The 16,032-nt window shown below is 46.7% G+C and overlaps 8 protein-coding genes and 1 non-coding gene across 9 annotated transcripts; 3 read left to right on the top strand and 6 right to left on the bottom strand.

Moving 5' to 3' along the window:
- Positions 1-1,055: 1,055 nt before the first annotated feature.
- M431DRAFT_91431 (hypothetical protein) lies at positions 1,056-2,645 on the top strand (the record flags this gene model as incomplete). Its single annotated transcript, XM_024924262.1, has 5 exons — positions 1,056-1,161; positions 1,347-1,709; positions 1,811-2,012; positions 2,076-2,321; positions 2,435-2,645. 5 exons carry the CDS (start codon positions 1,056-1,058, stop codon positions 2,643-2,645), a joined length of 1,128 nt encoding a protein of 375 aa, XP_024772001.1.
- A 351-nt stretch (positions 2,646-2,996) lies between these two features.
- Positions 2,997-5,162, bottom strand: M431DRAFT_91748 (hypothetical protein; the record flags this gene model as incomplete). The annotated part of the gene is made up of 1 exon (XM_024924294.1): positions 2,997-5,162. The coding sequence occupies one exon, from the start codon at positions 5,160-5,162 to the stop codon at positions 2,997-2,999; it is 2,166 nt and encodes a 721-aa protein (XP_024772002.1).
- A 495-nt stretch (positions 5,163-5,657) lies between these two features.
- On the top strand, positions 5,658-7,041 carry M431DRAFT_215748 (hypothetical protein). Its single transcript, XM_024913509.1, has 5 exons — positions 5,658-5,717; positions 5,776-6,033; positions 6,093-6,204; positions 6,252-6,311; positions 6,366-7,041. Exons 1-5 carry the CDS (start codon positions 5,676-5,678, stop codon positions 6,968-6,970), a joined length of 1,077 nt encoding a protein of 358 aa, XP_024772003.1. The 5' UTR covers positions 5,658-5,675; the 3' UTR covers positions 6,971-7,041.
- M431DRAFT_510507 (hypothetical protein) lies at positions 6,898-8,157 on the bottom strand. Its single transcript, XM_024919492.1, has one exon. The coding sequence runs from the start codon at positions 8,057-8,059 to the stop codon at positions 7,112-7,114; it is 948 nt and encodes a 315-aa protein (XP_024772004.1). The 5' UTR covers positions 8,060-8,157; the 3' UTR covers positions 6,898-7,111.
- A 1,983-nt stretch (positions 8,158-10,140) lies between these two features.
- Positions 10,141-10,820, top strand: M431DRAFT_510508 (hypothetical protein). Its single transcript, XM_024919493.1, has 2 exons — positions 10,141-10,358; positions 10,413-10,820. Exons 1-2 carry the CDS (start codon positions 10,247-10,249, stop codon positions 10,598-10,600), a joined length of 300 nt encoding a protein of 99 aa, XP_024772005.1. The 5' UTR covers positions 10,141-10,246; the 3' UTR covers positions 10,601-10,820.
- Positions 10,821-10,941: 121 nt separating this feature from the next.
- Positions 10,942-12,000, bottom strand: M431DRAFT_7751 (hypothetical protein; the record flags this gene model as incomplete). The annotated part of the gene is made up of 1 exon (XM_024922584.1): positions 10,942-12,000. One exon carries the CDS (start codon positions 11,998-12,000, stop codon positions 10,942-10,944), a length of 1,059 nt encoding a protein of 352 aa, XP_024772006.1.
- Positions 12,001-12,741: 741 nt separating this feature from the next.
- M431DRAFT_t141 lies at positions 12,742-12,849 on the bottom strand. The gene has a single exon. It is a non-coding gene; the product is annotated as a tRNA-Leu (tRNA).
- A 575-nt stretch (positions 12,850-13,424) lies between these two features.
- Positions 13,425-13,760, bottom strand: M431DRAFT_91561 (hypothetical protein; the record flags this gene model as incomplete). The annotated part of the gene is made up of 1 exon (XM_024924274.1): positions 13,425-13,760. The coding sequence occupies one exon, from the start codon at positions 13,758-13,760 to the stop codon at positions 13,425-13,427; it is 336 nt and encodes a 111-aa protein (XP_024772007.1).
- Positions 13,761-13,843: 83 nt separating this feature from the next.
- M431DRAFT_91144 (hypothetical protein) lies at positions 13,844-15,383 on the bottom strand (the record flags this gene model as incomplete). Its single annotated transcript, XM_024924225.1, has 4 exons — positions 13,844-14,544; positions 14,621-14,803; positions 14,869-14,976; positions 15,035-15,383. The coding sequence occupies 4 exons, from the start codon at positions 15,381-15,383 to the stop codon at positions 13,844-13,846; spliced, it is 1,341 nt and encodes a 446-aa protein (XP_024772008.1).
- Positions 15,384-16,032: the final 649 nt, after the last annotated feature.

A 16,032-nucleotide genomic window follows, 5' to 3' on the forward strand; every position in this document is an offset into this window, starting at 1 on the left:
ATAGGTAGGCACAGAGCGGCTTGAATTCCTCTGCTAATAATTTGTTGGCAGAATTACTGTTTCCATGAATTGGAAGACTCATGTGGACGCAAATCGAAATGAACTGTCCCTCTTATTCACCAAAGAGAGTGAGATCTATCGAGCGATGTCACATTCATTGCTGCTTGTCAATCGGGTATTAGTCGACAAGGACACTCTCGCGTTGAACAATGAAGCGTTCCTTTATGCCACTAAATACTCCAAGAACCATGTGCGTTACGAAACCAAGAGAAAACTATTTGCAGAGGCTTATGCTGATATCCAATCCTGTTACTGGAATTGAAGCCATCTGAGTAAGCGAGATATGCGGCTGAGCGGTTTAATCCGCCAGGAGAGCAAATGTCTCATTCCATCCCTTGTAACACAGCCTCGTGGTCTCCCGCACCATGAATTTTGAGAGGCACATAGTACCCTTATTGCCTTGTTACTATCCCAATGAGCTGCGACGGATCCAAAGGCTGCCTGACAGCCCCTGGGCGCCCCGATCTAGATAGCCATCGACTCCGCATGCGAGTGTAACAACGTGCACGCGTGCAACTGTATATCCTGACCTTTGCCAGAGGGCCACGCGCCCTCTCTACTACCGCAGATGCATGCGATATGCATATTACATGCAGGGTTGACCAACAGCAATCCAGTAAGGCGACGCAAAACCCAGCAACACTTGCAGCCCCGGCTTCAGCTCTCCAGGAATAAGCCGTCTCCCTCCCCTCTTCCACATCGCGCCCTCTCCCAGACCATAGGCTCTACTTTGATTTGCATGATCATTTGTTGAGGCCTGTGCTCTTGGCGTTGCCTTCGGCACTGCTAAGCACTGTTGGCATTGCGATCTTGGCCGCATCGATTTGGGCCGGTGCTTTCATGGCCAATTCGCCCACATCCTCGCTGCCATCACCCATCCCCGCTACTACCTGTCACATTCTCAGATCGCGTGATCGTCATCAATCAGAACCCTTCTTTTTCGTCGCAGCTACGATCCGGTTCGCATAATCAGTCCTACGCCGCTAGAATATGTCATGGGGAGCCCTACAGGGAGCAAGAGATCCAGCCGGAGTGATTCCCTGGTTGGGCCTGCTCCTCGATCGAGCCCTGTCGGCAAGTCAAGCCCTGCTGGAAATTTAGGTGAGCAGTTTTGTAGCTTAGCCACTCATGTCTCAATAATCGCGGGGTGAGTCCGTGCCCAACAATTGTTGTGTACCTCACTTGCATACCAACGAGCCAAGCTGTGAAACCCATGTTATTTGAATGAGACCTGTTGTATCCACGCTTTGGGGCAAGGTAATTAACCAGCTTGCTTATAGATGAAGAGCCTGAGGCGGAGAATCTGGGGCACTTACACGGCAATGCCGTCATCGAGCCTGGTGGCAGTGATGAGGATGGCGAATTTTCACCTAGTGAATATGATGCCGAGTCCATCAACGACCAATCCGACTCTACGTCTTTAGGATCCAGCATTTATGACCATAGTTATGTCAATGGCCGACGGTATCACCGTTACCGACACGGCAGATACCCGATCCCTAATGATGAGGCGGAACAGAACCGCGAGGACATGCTGCACACGATGATGCTGGAGGCCACAGACGGCAAGCTATTCTACGCCCCGATCGGGGACCATCCGCAGAAGATTATTGATCTTGGTACCGGCACCGGATTATGGGCTATTGAGAGTAAGTCTTTCATTACGTCGCTGTTTGTCTGAATTATATCCTCGTGTATACAAGTTTCTGTCGCAGAATGCATAAGACCAAACAGTAACATGAGTGGGTAGTGGGCGACAGATATCCAGGCGCTGAGGTTCTAGGACTCGACTTGAGTCCTATCCAACCTACCTGGGTGCCTGCCAATGTCACATTTCTCGTCGACGATGTCGAAGCAGACTGGCTCAACGGTGACAACTGGGACTTTGTGCACCTACGCAACATGATACCCGTCATGAAATCACCCGTTGGTCTGCTCAAGCAAGCATACGAGTAAGCTCCGGCCCACTGGAGCGCCATTTCTGCTCTCAAGAGAATCTTTCTGACTAGAAATAGCCATATGAAGCCAGGTGGTTGGGTCGAGCTACAAGACGTTGATGGAGATGTACACTCTGACGACAACACGATCCCAGACGACTGGCCTCTCAAGAAATTCACTGAGTACATGCTTGAGGCGTTTGCAAAATTTGGTACAAATGCCCACGCCGCTGTCTTTGGGAGGCAGTACTTGGCTGAGGCAGGCTTTGTCAACATCCAACACAATTATATCAAGCTCCCCTATGGCACATGGCCGAAAGACAAGTAAGTAAAGCCCTCCATTCATTTGGTTGCTTTCTATGTGTCCTATTATTTCTACATCCGCATATGCAATCTCCCTCTCCTTGGACACGGATTAACTAACTCTGTCCTGCTAGGGTTAAGCGTCTCGTTGGTATGTATTATCGCACAGCCTGCGAAGACTTCTTCCCAGCGGTGGGAGCTATTCATTTCCCCATGCTCGGATGGGAAAAGGCAGAAATGGAAATCTTCTTCATGCAGTGTCGTCAGGCTATGCGTGACCCCAAAGTCCACGCGTACGGCAAGATGCATTTCTGGAGCGGCCAGAAGCCCTATGATGCGGAGTGAATCAGTTCTTCATTCTAATTGCGCGTACACACAATATACCATTAGAGTTATAGAGGAGGAGATTGTCAAAACGTGTATAATATGTGTGTGCTTGGACTCTTCTTTTCTTTGTGGCTGCGTTGGCAGCAGGTTACCATAAGGAGCATATGGCTGTTATATATATTCATTACAATAAGTAATACGCTTCAATGGAGGATGGAATTTTAATCAGCGTTCTTTTCATCATTGGCTATATACTCTGTATAGGCATGATCGAACAAGGATGAATTATACAAAAATTAATAGACAGAAACCAACTCCCTTTTATTTGACGAAGATATCCGCCTCATACACGTTTCCAACAGTAAGTGTTCATCGTCTTCCCTTCTTGCTCTTCTTTTGACGCGGTCTCTCCTCCTCATCGGTACCACCACCTATCTTCCTCTTCTTCCGGCCCTCCTCCAACAGCTCCTTCATTCCCTCCGTGGCCTTGAACTTGGGATTCGAAGGATCAATGGCAAACTCATGGCTATCAAACACAGCCTTGAAACGGTCATCCTTGACATCCATCTTGAAGTCCGACTGCAGGCCCGCAGCGTCTTTGCTCTTCTTCTGGTACTTGGCCTTCTTGCCCTTTTGCTTCTCCGCACGCAGAATCTCGTTCATGTCGAAGTGATCAAGGTGGTCCACCTGGTTGTCGTTGGTGTTCTCAGCCATAACCTTGGACAGATGGGCTTTTTCTTCGGCGTCACGAGCTTCGGCGGCTTCGCGGGCCTCGCGCTTCTTGCGGCGCTCTTCCTTGCGGATGGATGTTTTGGATGTAGGGGCTGGGTCTTCAGTGGTGAAGAAGGGGTCATTAAAGCCAAGATCTTCGTCGTCATCTTCACCACCACCAGTGACGACGTGGACGTCATCGTCAGCTTCGCTGTCATCGTCATTGAGAGCTTCACGTTTGGCCTTGGCGGCTTGTCGCTTCTTCTCTTTCCTCTCGCGTTCCTTACGGGCGTATTTCTCGATTGTGGTTTCTTCTTTTTCGTCCTTCTTAGCTTTCTCGCCTGATAGAGCTGGGGTGAAGGTGACTTCCATCTCGCCCACAGGAGCATCCTTGGATTTTTTGGATTCTGGCTCAGCTGCGAGACCAAGAGCCTCACGCATCTTTTGCCGAGCCAATTCTTTCTTGGTCAGCTTGGGTTCATCGTCAGCAGCTGCTTCGCCCGCATCTCCCTCGTCGTCGTCATCTTCGCTGTCGCTGTCACCAGCGAGGTAAGCTTTTAGATCTTGCTCGTCAATCTCTGCTCTGCTTCCCTTGAAGGCTCGCTTGATGGATTCTTTGCGGCTGATCTCTTCAGGGTGCATGTCCCAGGTGAGCTTCACCTTTGAACTCTGTAGCGCATTGGTGACGAACTCGATGGGTTTATATGATTCGGGAACTTTGCTGCATTCATCTCTGGGCTCGTCATCAAACGTAACATCATCCGGGACGAACCGCAGATCGATGAAATTGGATGATGCCTGATACTCGGTTCCGTCGGTTGCTTCGTAGATAGCCTGAGCAGTGGTTTTACTTGAGCAGGTCATGATGGCATAGTAGTACCGTAACCTGTCAAGCTGATATGCTCTCAAAGCATCGCTATCAAAATCTTGATCGTCGCCCTCTTGAATCAACTTCTTCTTGATAGCAGCCTCTTCGGCTTCGCTGTCGGACGCACTCTCGTCATCGGACTCAACGTCCTTCTTTCCCTTCTTAAAGAGCTGTCTAGGTGGGCCTTCAATTTCTTCTTGTTGCATACGCTCTTTTCCAAATTCGCTTGGGTATACGGCAACATTGAGTACTTTGCCAGGGTCGTTGGTAGGAATAAAGCTGGTGAACAAGGCCATCAGATCCGTTGATTTGACGTGGTCCCAGTCGAGGTTGACAATGGCTATCCGATTCGTTACTTCTCCGGTCTGGATCTCCTCTCGCTCTAGTCGCTGCATATCGCCGCCGGTTGCAAGATCCAGCTCTTCGTCTTCTTCGGAGTCATCATCGGAATCTGAGTCCTCGGAGGAGGAGAAGCCTCCCTCTCGCGCGGGGTCGAATTTCCGAGGTCTCCCAGCAGCCAGTAGCTCTCTTTCAACCTCATCATCGTCAACCTCAAAGTCGTCTTCTTCTTCTTCTTCTTCTTCCTCATCTTCGTCTTCATCGTCTTCATCGTCTTCGTCATCGTCCTTCTTGCCCCTTGCTGGCTTGTCGGCCTCTTCTTCATCGGAGTCGTCTTCTTCGTCTTCCTCCTCGTCTTCCAGCTGGTAGAGTCTTTCCAGGGCCTTCTTCTTAGAATCCGACTTGATCTTGCGTCCGTATTTGTCTACTCGAGCGGTGGCCGTAAAGTCATTGTCCTTGAGCATGCCCGCGAATCGCTTGTCGACAGTCGTCTTCATGTTCTTTTTCGACGGTAGCCGGAATCGAGGATCGGTTTGGAAGCTGGCGAATCGCGCATCGGTGATTCGCGCCTGGGGCGCTGCGCCGCCATTCTTCTTCTTGTCTTTTCGCTTGTCCATCTTTGAGGCTGTGAATTATCTGATTGGAGGACGTAGTTTTTGTTGCTGCTTCCGCAACGATGCTGGTGATGCGTGTCGCAACTTTTTCTTTGCGCCGAAACTTTTTGGCAGGGATATCGTTATCGGCTTATCGCCGGCCAATAAGAGTGCGCAATGGGCAATTGGCTTTGGTGGATAAATGTGGGTCTTGTCCGCCGAGAGAAATCGCTGTTAGTGATGGATGAAGTCACTGAAGTCACTAAAAATTACAGCTGGAAGATTCTCTCAGCGCGGAGTTCCGCAACGGAATTCCGCAACGAGATGCTGTGAACGTCTAAACGTTCCGTACCAAGTGTAATTCACATAGAATCAGACGGTGTAATCAGCCAAGTAAACTGATTTCGGTGCTCTTAGTAAGTGCAAGTTAATATGAACTTATATAGTCATGGCTCTGTCTATAAAAGATGGACAGTTTCTGCTGTTTTGTAGCACATTCAAGTCAATCTCAATTCCTTTCTCTACCGGATCTTCAAGATGAGCTCTGCAAAACATGACATTACTTCACAAAAGCTGCTGGTGAGAAGTTCAACTTGAAAAAGTTAAAACTTCATAACTCTTTAGCTAACACACCTAGATAACCGGAGTCACTGGCTTCATTGGTTTCAAGTCTCTGCTTATCGCTCTCGAAAGAGGCTATGCCATTCGCGCCGTCGTTCGAAATGAGCAAAGTATCTCACAACTTGCGGGCAAAAACTCCCTGATTTACGAAGGCCATAAGAAAGGGATCTTAGACTTTGTCGTGATTCCTGATTTCTTGGCATGTGACAATTGGCGTGTTGTTTTAGATGGCATCACGAGTATTATCCACATCGCATCCCCGCTGGCACATGAAGTAGGTGCTTCAATCTTTAGCATGTATGATGACCTTTAGAAACTAATCTTGTTAATTAGAGTGATGATTACGAAAGAGACATAATAAGTCCTGCGATATCCATGGTAACCACGGTCTTGGAAGCAGCCGCCAATGTCCCCTCCGTCCGAAGAATTGTCATCACTTCCTCATGTAAGTCCTCCGAGCACGCAAAACAGCATGCAACTCACACAGCACAGGCGTCACCTTGATTCCTTTCGAATGGAACATGGCTCCCGACAGTGTGAGACTGTACTCCGGTAAGAGACATGGTGCATCCCTATGGTTTAACTTTTCTAATAATCGATGAGCAGCATCGGATATAAATTCGGATCCTCAAAAGCCATATGGCAGTGCCATGGAAGCCTACTGGGCTTCAAAGGCATACTCGAGAATTGCTACGCGGGACTTTATTGAGAAAAAGAAGCCTCATTTTGACTTTGTTCATCTGCTTCCCTCTGTGGTGTTTGGTCCGGATGAGCGAATTCCTCCAAGTGGCTCTGTAGATGAGCTATTGAAGGATAACCGAGCTGCAGTCCTTGCCCCAGCACTTGACGGCTCTACGAACTCATCATTTCCGTTCGTCGGCGTGCCTGTTCACGTTGCTGACGTTGCACGCGCCCACGTCGATGCAGTGGACAGCGCTCGAATTCCAGGAAATACCGAGTACATCCTTAGCTCTGACACCCCTGAAGGCGTGGTATGGGATAGAGATGTTGCAGCGGTTGCTAAGAAGTATTTCCCGGGAGAAGTGCAAAGTAAACTGCTGCCGCTTGAGGGCACGCTACCTTGTATCAAGTGGCGACTGGATGGCGATGCTACAGAAAAGGCATTCGGGTGGAAGTTTATTGGCTTCGAACAAACCATAAGAGAGCTGCTCGCACAATATCTGAAGCTCAAGCAAAATGCCAACCAATAGAGACTGCGGATGATATGATCATTGAGAATTCGTTTTATGTCCTTTTGTAGGGCATAGATAGATGTGACAAGGGTTCATCAAAGGATACAGCTTTTACATTAACTACATAGGCAGGCAATTAATATCGAGATACCACAAGCATTAAAAGCCAACCTCCGTGATTGGCTTAATAGGCTGCAAGGTCCACGACATTGCAGGAGAAAGCTGGGGATCTTTAAGGGATAGCTCTGCTCCATAAGCATCAGCCGACAAAGCCAGTGGCCCAGAATATGAGTTCGACATCTTCCAAGTTCCATTCCCCTGTTGTTCGACGCGCCATTGCTGTCCCGAGTAGTTACCAGCTGTGGCTAGATGTGGTCGTGTTTTGTCATTGCCATACACGTCCAAGCACTTGTCACTTCCGAGCCACATATTACACAGATTATAGGCTCCGGGATTGGTTCTAGAAGGACGAAGCTGCCAATGTTGTCCGCTGAAATTCCCCTCGGCGGCCATTTGCACTTGACCATCTTGCTGTTTATTACCATCATTGACGACATCAATTGCCATTCCGGGCCTCGCTGAATTCGTGATCCTGTACCAAGATCTGCTGTCTAAGCCATTCGATGGCACTCTCGATTGCGTAGGCTGTTGTGTACCCGGCTGCGCACTTGGTGGCACTGGAATTGCAGTAGCCGCTCCTTTTGGTGGCAGGGGCTTGGTAATTCGTATACCAATGTATGGTTGATGGTTGTTTGGTAGCGGTGTAGAACCAAAAGGCGTCTTAAGTTTGCGGTGGTACGTGACAATTCCTGCTTTGACTCCCAATCCATTGATGTCTCGCTCCCCGGATCTTTTTCCTTGAAGAAGACTTTTGAGAAATTCTGTTGCTTCTTTGACAACATCGTCAGAGATGGTGGCTAGGCTTTGGTTAAACTTTTGCACCTGTGCGTCCACTTGGTCGGAGACCCAACCAGCTACAGTGCCAGTGGGAACAGATATAATTAGCTCAACTACATCCGCTTCGTTAATGAGATCTCCATAGACAATAGTCCAACCTCCGGCGGCATTTGCGGCTCGAACATCGTTACGATTGGTGACTTCAGACATTGTAAAACTTTGATGGGTAGATAGGTATTAAAGACTCAAGAATAACAATTAACTTTTAGTGGTAATCCAGAAAAACAGAATATCAGTAGAACGCGAGCGATCATTCTTATAGAGATAAAGAGATACATATGCAGTAGTTGCCGAGCTTTCCAGGAGCTGATTGAACTAGGTTAAACTGCCACGAGTTATGACGCCAAGCTAAGCTAGAACGTCGAAGCAATCAGCGGGGTGGCTGTCAAAATTAACCTTAATTTTAGCAAATAATAGAAAGGTATGGTTTGTGGCAGAAAGTCTATTCAAGAACCAGGAATATGAATGGCATTAGCAATTTAGCGCGGATGAAGCTGAACTGATGGCACGTTGATGGAAGAGACTATAGGCCAGCGGAGAGACAATAGCGTGTGACTTATTCTCAAATTAGAAGACGGCTCGTATAGCAACAGCGAAGAATATTTGGGGGAGCTGAGCAAAATCTTCGGGGGCTTCCGGCAAGATAGTATCATTATTGGTACACTCCAGAAGATGACTTCCGAGAATATTCATGATCACTCTCCCGAAATTTCACATATATATTGGATGGAACTGGGTAAAGCTCAATTATGTCCAACTGGTGTGACTAGCTGTAGCAATATCTAAAAGAACGCAATTCTCCAAGAGGGCGACATCAAACTATTCCAGTTGCCAATGGATAGAATACGTTGTAACTGTTTGAGGGTCGTCTATGACGACAGAAAATGTTTCTTTTTGTCAGCTCTTCAAAAAGAAACCTTCAAGCTGAAGCGGATCACAAACGTCGAATAGTACGCTCTCTTCCTTAACTCTGAGGGGTGCATCGACCAACACCAGCGCTACTTTTTCGCCCTGTTTGTTACCGGCTCAATCGTTCAGCTCAAGTTCAGACGCATCGCTTAACCTATTTAGCAAGAGGGCGCTGCTTTTTCTTGTTTTCATAGGACGACGATGGCTGCATTGCGCATGCCAACCCCCTCATACTTCAGAGATCTCCACACCATCATTCCGATACTTCAAGTGGTGCCACTAAACAACGTCATTTTTTATTTCTTAGGAATTTTCTTTTCGGAGGGTTTCTCCTACCGACATATAATTGACTATTCTCACTACACAAATTATACGACGAGAGATGTAGCACATAAAGGCAGATAGCCCATACAAAACCCTCCGTCCGTGTGGTGTAAGTGGTACATGAGGCATAGGTGAACTACGTTCTGTAGGTATGGCCAACCGATATGCCACTCACATTTTGTCCAACCGAGATGGAAGTTTCATTTTCTGTAAAGTGGACATCGGACGCAAAGGTCCAAGACATCGGCTGCACCCGGCTCACTCAAACATCTACCCGTCGTCGGCACGTCGCTCTATCCATTGTAGTGAGCTGTTAGTCGGTGATTTACCCCAGAATAACAGACTTCATTTGACTATCAAAGGTCAAACTCATCAGGCTGGCAGTGAGGGTCTGAGATTTACTTTTAAAAAAGACTATCTATCAATTTGAAGCATTATCTGCATGTCAAAGGTGCCGTAGAGTAGATAGAATGCGTAGCTATGTACATCCCCAAGGCGATACGTCTCGATAGTTATACTCAAAATATATTCCTAAGAAGTTTGCGATCAATTGTTAACAGAATTAAGGTGGCTGTTTATTTCCGCGGCGTCCCATGCCAAGCAATCAACGCTCGTAGACTGTCTGCGACTCAATAAGACATGTCGCTGAGAGTATGCATCACATTCTTTCATATTCTTCTGACAAAAGGGAAAGAGATCAAAGGTGGCGAAAAATAACCCATCACGTACGGCAGAAGGACTTGAAAGAGGAGTAATATTAAATATCCCTAAAAATATCACTCGCAATACTTGCAATATTCGTACTCGGTGGCGTTGCTGTGTGGATACATGTTTAGATGCCCGAAGGCCTGCATTCCATATCCTTCCAGCTTTCATATAACTGTTATCTTATACGAGACATATGTGAGATCTTCTCATATGATGTTTCGCGTCGCCGCTGCCATAGCTTTCGAGAATGAGAAAAGTTTCAGAGACTTGAACATTTAAACCAGCCATTTCCGCGGTCAAAATTCGAAAATCCGTGGATCTCTCTTCTTTTACACTGTTTCTCTGCGAATTTCAAGATTTTATATCAAGGCTTTGCAGACTTAATCCACCGTCACCATGCGCTTCACAGTTGCATCTGTCGCAGCTCTAGCCACTCTCGTCCCTTTCGCCACAGCGAGAAACTGCAGCAAGAATCTCGATTACTGTGGATCTACTCTTCTAGGCATCGGTGAGAATGTAGAAAAGCTCCGGGTATTAAGCTGCTTGTTCTAACAAAGAAAAGGCAACTACTATGACCAGATAGTGAGCGCCCTTAGAGCAGCTGGCAAGCCCACAGATGACAACTGGAGGAAAAAGTCGCTATTCTATTGCGCAGGTGGACCAAATGGAGAAATCCATTTTGTTGAGTACTGTGGTGAAAGATGCGTTGATAACGGCCAAGGCCGCAGTGATTCGTGCTACAGACCATAGATTTGGGAAGCTCTCTGTCGATTTCCGTCACGTCAGCTCTTGGTGAATAGACTAAAGATACTTCATCATTGCGCACAATTTCTTTCTTGTGAATCTCACATTTACTTGGATGATGCTTGAATACGTGCTTGCTGCAGATCAGAAAGTTCTAGCTGCCGGTCAACAAATGAGAGAAAACACGTACAATGGACGTTGGATTTTTCTCCGTCTTCATCTTGATGCAAACGTAGGACAAAGAGATAAAGTTGGAGATACATCTTGTCTGACACGATGGCAAGTTTATTACTCAATACTAGCTTTGGAGCTACTCCTATCTACCGAAACAAGAATATTGCCAGAGTTTAGCATGCAGATCCCCTCGAGGTAGTGTTGATCGCAACGAGTTGTCCACCAATTACAATGTCTCCATTTACTGGCGTTTCCATTCCACCAGCCGTAACAACATAGAGGACATTCTTGTCGTGCGGGCCACGACCAAATGCGCAAGACGTTGGCTCGGCAATCGCAGTAGAGTTGAGGTTGCCAGCAAAATAAACTTGGCGCTTGCCATCAGCTGAAATCAGCTCGATAGTATTTCCGCCTCCCGTCACCACAAAAGCATTGCCATCACAGTCAAACGTAAAGTCGTCGTACTGGTCCAATGGCCCCTTGATATGTGCAATTGTCGTAACAGGCCCTGCAGAGGTGCCGTCCGAGTTGATGGGCATCTTATTGAAAGTACCGTTTCCAAAGTTTGTAAAGTAAACTGAGTTGCCACGAACATGAACTCCATCTACTCCTGATGCTGAAAAAGGTGGTGATGCATAGAGCTGTGTGAATGTATTGTTAATAGCAACCTCGTAATGTCCCGTCTTGATGTCCAAGTTCCAGATAACACCACCATTCACATCGCCAACGAGAAGAGTTTGATCCTTTTGGGAGAGCACTGAAATGCCATTGAGAAATTGAGCTGGCTTAACATGTGCAATATTCTTCACCACAGGGGGAGATGTGAGCCCTGGCTTGCCATGTGACGAGGAGATCCCAACGCCTCGTAGGTCTACACTCCAAACATTCCATGTTCCAGCACTAGGAATGTCGCTGGTAAATGAAGAATTACCCGAAATCACGGCAAATACGTCTGGCTGGTACTCTGCGATGCCCGCGAGGCCAAGAGATTCGGTGAAGTCATGAACAACAACAGGCTGACTTGGCCCGGGTACTGAAGGGTCGAAGAGATAAAGTTGTGATGTGCTGAGATCTGAGATGAGAATCTGGCCATTGCTTCGAACTGCGAGGTTCTCGATGTAAGATTGTTTGGGGAATTCGAATAGAGTTCTGACGGATTTAACTGATGGCGCTGATGATGAGGCTAAGGAAACGCCACAAAGAGCGAACAAAGAAGCAGCCCGTAGAGCCATTGTGCAGTAAAGAAGGCGATAAAAAGACCGAAAGCCAAATATGAGTGAAATGATTTGATTTGATCCGATTATACAACGACACTCACTTGCATTTATAAGTCTTCAATATCCATGTAGTTGGGGTACATTCAATCTACCCCAAGCTCCTCTATGATGTGAATTGGGGTCAAAACACCACCTGTGGATCAACTGACAAGATACAGGGGTGAATTTCCTTTCAAACTTGGAGAGACCCATGGGAAAACTGTTACCAATTTTAACTGGATTACTATCTCTTTCATTTTTGTCTACTTGGCAGCATACGAGTGTTGCATTTCCGGCCTTAAGCGCAATAAGATACCTTCCCTTCGAAATGGTGTAATGCGATTGGTTCACATCAGCCTCAGAAAGACGAATGAACTGTATGTAGACAGCTAATGAGATGACGCAGTCCGCTGGCTCTCAGCATTTACTTCAAATAACTGAATAATACCAAAGCGACTACACTTGTTAATGCTGTCGCGTACGCGCTCTCTTTCTCATCGCCGACAGTGCTATATTCCTAAGGAGTCGGAAACCCACATCTGGTTCATGACTTGACTTGAGTGATCAGTGGGCTTCGGGCATTGACGGAGAAGGATGCGCGAAGAGCCAAATTAGTGTAAGCAAGCAATCCACATACTCCTTGAGATGTAGCTGGATAATTAGGGAAGGCTAGTTAAGACAAAAAAAAATTAATGCGAGATGGAAAAAAAGAAAGACTGACGGGTGTGGGATTCGAACCCACGCCTCTTGCGAGATGCGAAATCCTTTTGAAGGATCAAGATATTATCTTGAGTCGCACGTGTTAGACCACTCCACCAACCCGCCTTAGCGTCTTTGTTGGAGACAGACGGTCAAAATTTAGTTCATCAATTCTTTCTTTCACAAGCGGCACAGGCAAGCTCAATACTCTGCATCAAGAAATCGCTGCCTCTTTCGCTTCAGTTCATAACTTACAGCCCGATTGCTCTCTCCATGCAAGGTTACAATAGGCTTTCAGGCTGCTAGTGTTTTGACTCTTACTTCCATTCAATCTGAATATTGCGCTAGATAGTATTAAGAGGCACCTTATTCTCAGACAACAAATGTCAATTTTCTATATAGTAGTAAATCACAAACATATTCAAGGTTTATTATGAAAGATTGCTTCCCCATACTAAACAACAAAGAGAAAGAAAAGTCAATATATGTGAAGCAAGAAACAGACTTCAAAGTAGAAAAGGGCATTTACAGCAGTGTCGTTGCGCCCACTGCTATTCAACGAGCCCATTCCGGGTCCCTTCTAACTTCATATCTATTTCTTAGCCGGCGGTGGTGGTGCGTCAGCCCTGAGAAAATGGTTAGAATTCGCACTCTATCATGTTCGATTGGGTAGGGTATTTTTTTTTTTTTTTTTTATCTTCTTACCCATTATAATCCAGTCCAACCAAAAGGTCGCCCTTGCTGTTGAAAACAGGGTCATGCATAAGGAAATGCCCCTTGGCCGGGAGATACAGGCGGTGCTGGTTCGCGAGAACGTTCATCAAGTTGGTATTAGCATTCGCAGCCGCATTGGTGAGACTGTTGCTCATCTGAGTCTTGAGATTGGATGCCACAACATCCGCTGATGGTACCCAGGACAGGTTGCCCTCCGACGTCGGTTCGGTGTCCACGGTGTGATTTATAATGGTGAATTGAACTCCGCCATCAGTAACCGCGGCCACAGCAATAGAAACGCTCCAAGTCAAGACAAAAGTCATTAGGGTGCTAGTGTAGTATTAGCCAATTGATCCACATCTGGATAAATGAGTGCATCCTCAGAAGTCCAGGAAGCCTCAACGTACTATGTGGGATTCTTCTTCCTGCTGTGGTCTACTCGGACAACAAAAGTAGACTTGCCAGTCAGGCTGATCTGTTCTTGGCCGGCGGTAAAACTGAGAGTGCCGCCGCTGACAGGGGCTATCAACCTTGTCTTAGTGTATGTATCTTGTGTTAAGTATTCTTTGGGTGGCACGCTGCACTTACGAGCACCAGGCTTAGGAACATTGGTAGATTCAACAATGGTTTCGTAATCACTGCTATCATTTGGATTAGCGACCTTGTTGGACTGGCTGAGGGGAACACCGGTCCAAGACCATTGACCAGGGCCAGTTGAGACAAATTTATAGCTGTCATCGCTAGCCGTGTTATCTCCAAAGTGATATTCCATTCGAGACGCATATGGGTGGTTTGGGTCAGTGTTGTCCCAATAGAGCGTTGGGACATCTGGAACAGGGACCATGGATTTGACCACGTCCCGAAGCACGGTAAACATCCAGGGCCAGAAGAGGGAACGATTCAGAACATAAGTACCGCCGTGCTGGTCATCTGTCCACTGGCCGCTGTAGGTTACCGCGTCAGTTGCAGGCACGGTGAAGTTGGACATCATGAGATAGCACAGAGAATTGGTGTCGAGGTTGTCTTGGTTCGCCGAAGTTGGAGTAGCCTTCCAAGGGTAGGTATCATAGTCCATAAGAGTAGGCGGGAAGGTGGGTTGATACTGGTCTATAGACAGCGTGTAGGAGGTTAGAGCGCCAATGTTCCTGAATATACCTGCCAAGGGGGGAGAAGGAGAGCATACCACTTGTGTCGGCACTGGCCTGTGCAGAGTAACCCAAGATGTTGCATCCTGACGCTGCCATTACATTAACCCACTCACTAACGAACGACTGGAAGACGCCCTTCGATCTGGCAGTCATGAGGGTATTGTAATCTGACTGTCTGTCGCCGAAAGAGCTCAGCTCCTCCGAAAACTTGGTAGACGCTAGAGAACAACAGTTAGAATTAGTTACTTGCTATGAGAGAAGAATATATCAAAACACAACTTACAAGAAGTATCAATAAAGAGGCATGCCAACGAAAAGTCCCAGTTAAGGAGCCCAGAACGGTTCTTGAAGTCCTTGTACTCTTGGCTTTCTTTTTCAACCGTCTTTTGCGCTAAGGATATTGTAAGTATACGATGCACCAAATTATATGAAGAAAGGAATGAGCTTACCAATGCTAACCGAAAAAGCAAAAACCCAGTCGTTTATCTGCCAGTCGATATGACTATCATCATTCGAGTCATCGCTCAGGTAGATGAAACAAGATCCGCTTGTCATATGTAGCTTGAAGAAAAGCAATTCATCCTTGGGGACAACCTGCAATTCCACAGAGGGGGCACCGACATCAAACTTGAGATATTCTCCACCTCTAGTAGTGCGCTCGTAGTGAGTGAGAGGTGAATCACCATCAAGCTGAGCAACCTCCCACATGTTCTGAAAGGATTCATTGATGACCTTCTGGGAAAGAACAATCATCTGATCCCAGGGGTTTGAATCAGTGGAGTTGATGTAGCTTGTCATTTTGCCGGTGTATTGAGATATGATGCTTTGGAAATAAGGTTGTGAAGAGAATCAGTAGAAGAAATTGCTTATAGATGCTTGTTTTTCTAGCTATGATCGCTTGTTGTTGATATTTCAATCATCAGCGAAAAGAGAACTTAAATATCAAATTCCGCATATGAAGTTCTGATACCTCCAAAACAAAGACTATGATATCATTTCCCGTCAACTTCAAAAGGTTTCCTAATCGGGTAATCAAGCAAACAGAACACGATAGTCTGGAACCCGCAAGCCCTGGTGACTATTCTGGAACGCTATTTTCTTACATTCAGCTTCGATTTGTTGACACAGCCTTGTGACAATTCTGGCCAACCACAGATCGGCAGCCAACGGGAATATGCAGCTATGTGATCACTTTTTGTTTAACCGCCGGCAGAGTTAAACGGTAGGGTGGTAATGCAGGGATGATACGAATGTCCGCTAACCTGTCTTGCCATGCACCCTGAAAATTAAAGGTAAGCTTATAGGCATGCATCATAACTGCTTTCTAGGATGGATTCAATATTGACTGGGTGTGAATGCATCAGCACGAGACACCCAAATAACAAGAAAGGCTGCAGCGGCTATACCGCTCATATCAGCCTTGCATGTTGCATCGTGAACCCAGCAC

The sequence above is a fragment of the Trichoderma harzianum genome, assembly GCF_003025095.1.
Source record: "Trichoderma harzianum CBS 226.95 unplaced genomic scaffold M431scaffold_10, whole genome shotgun sequence".
NCBI lineage: Eukaryota > Fungi > Ascomycota > Sordariomycetes > Hypocreales > Hypocreaceae > Trichoderma > Trichoderma harzianum.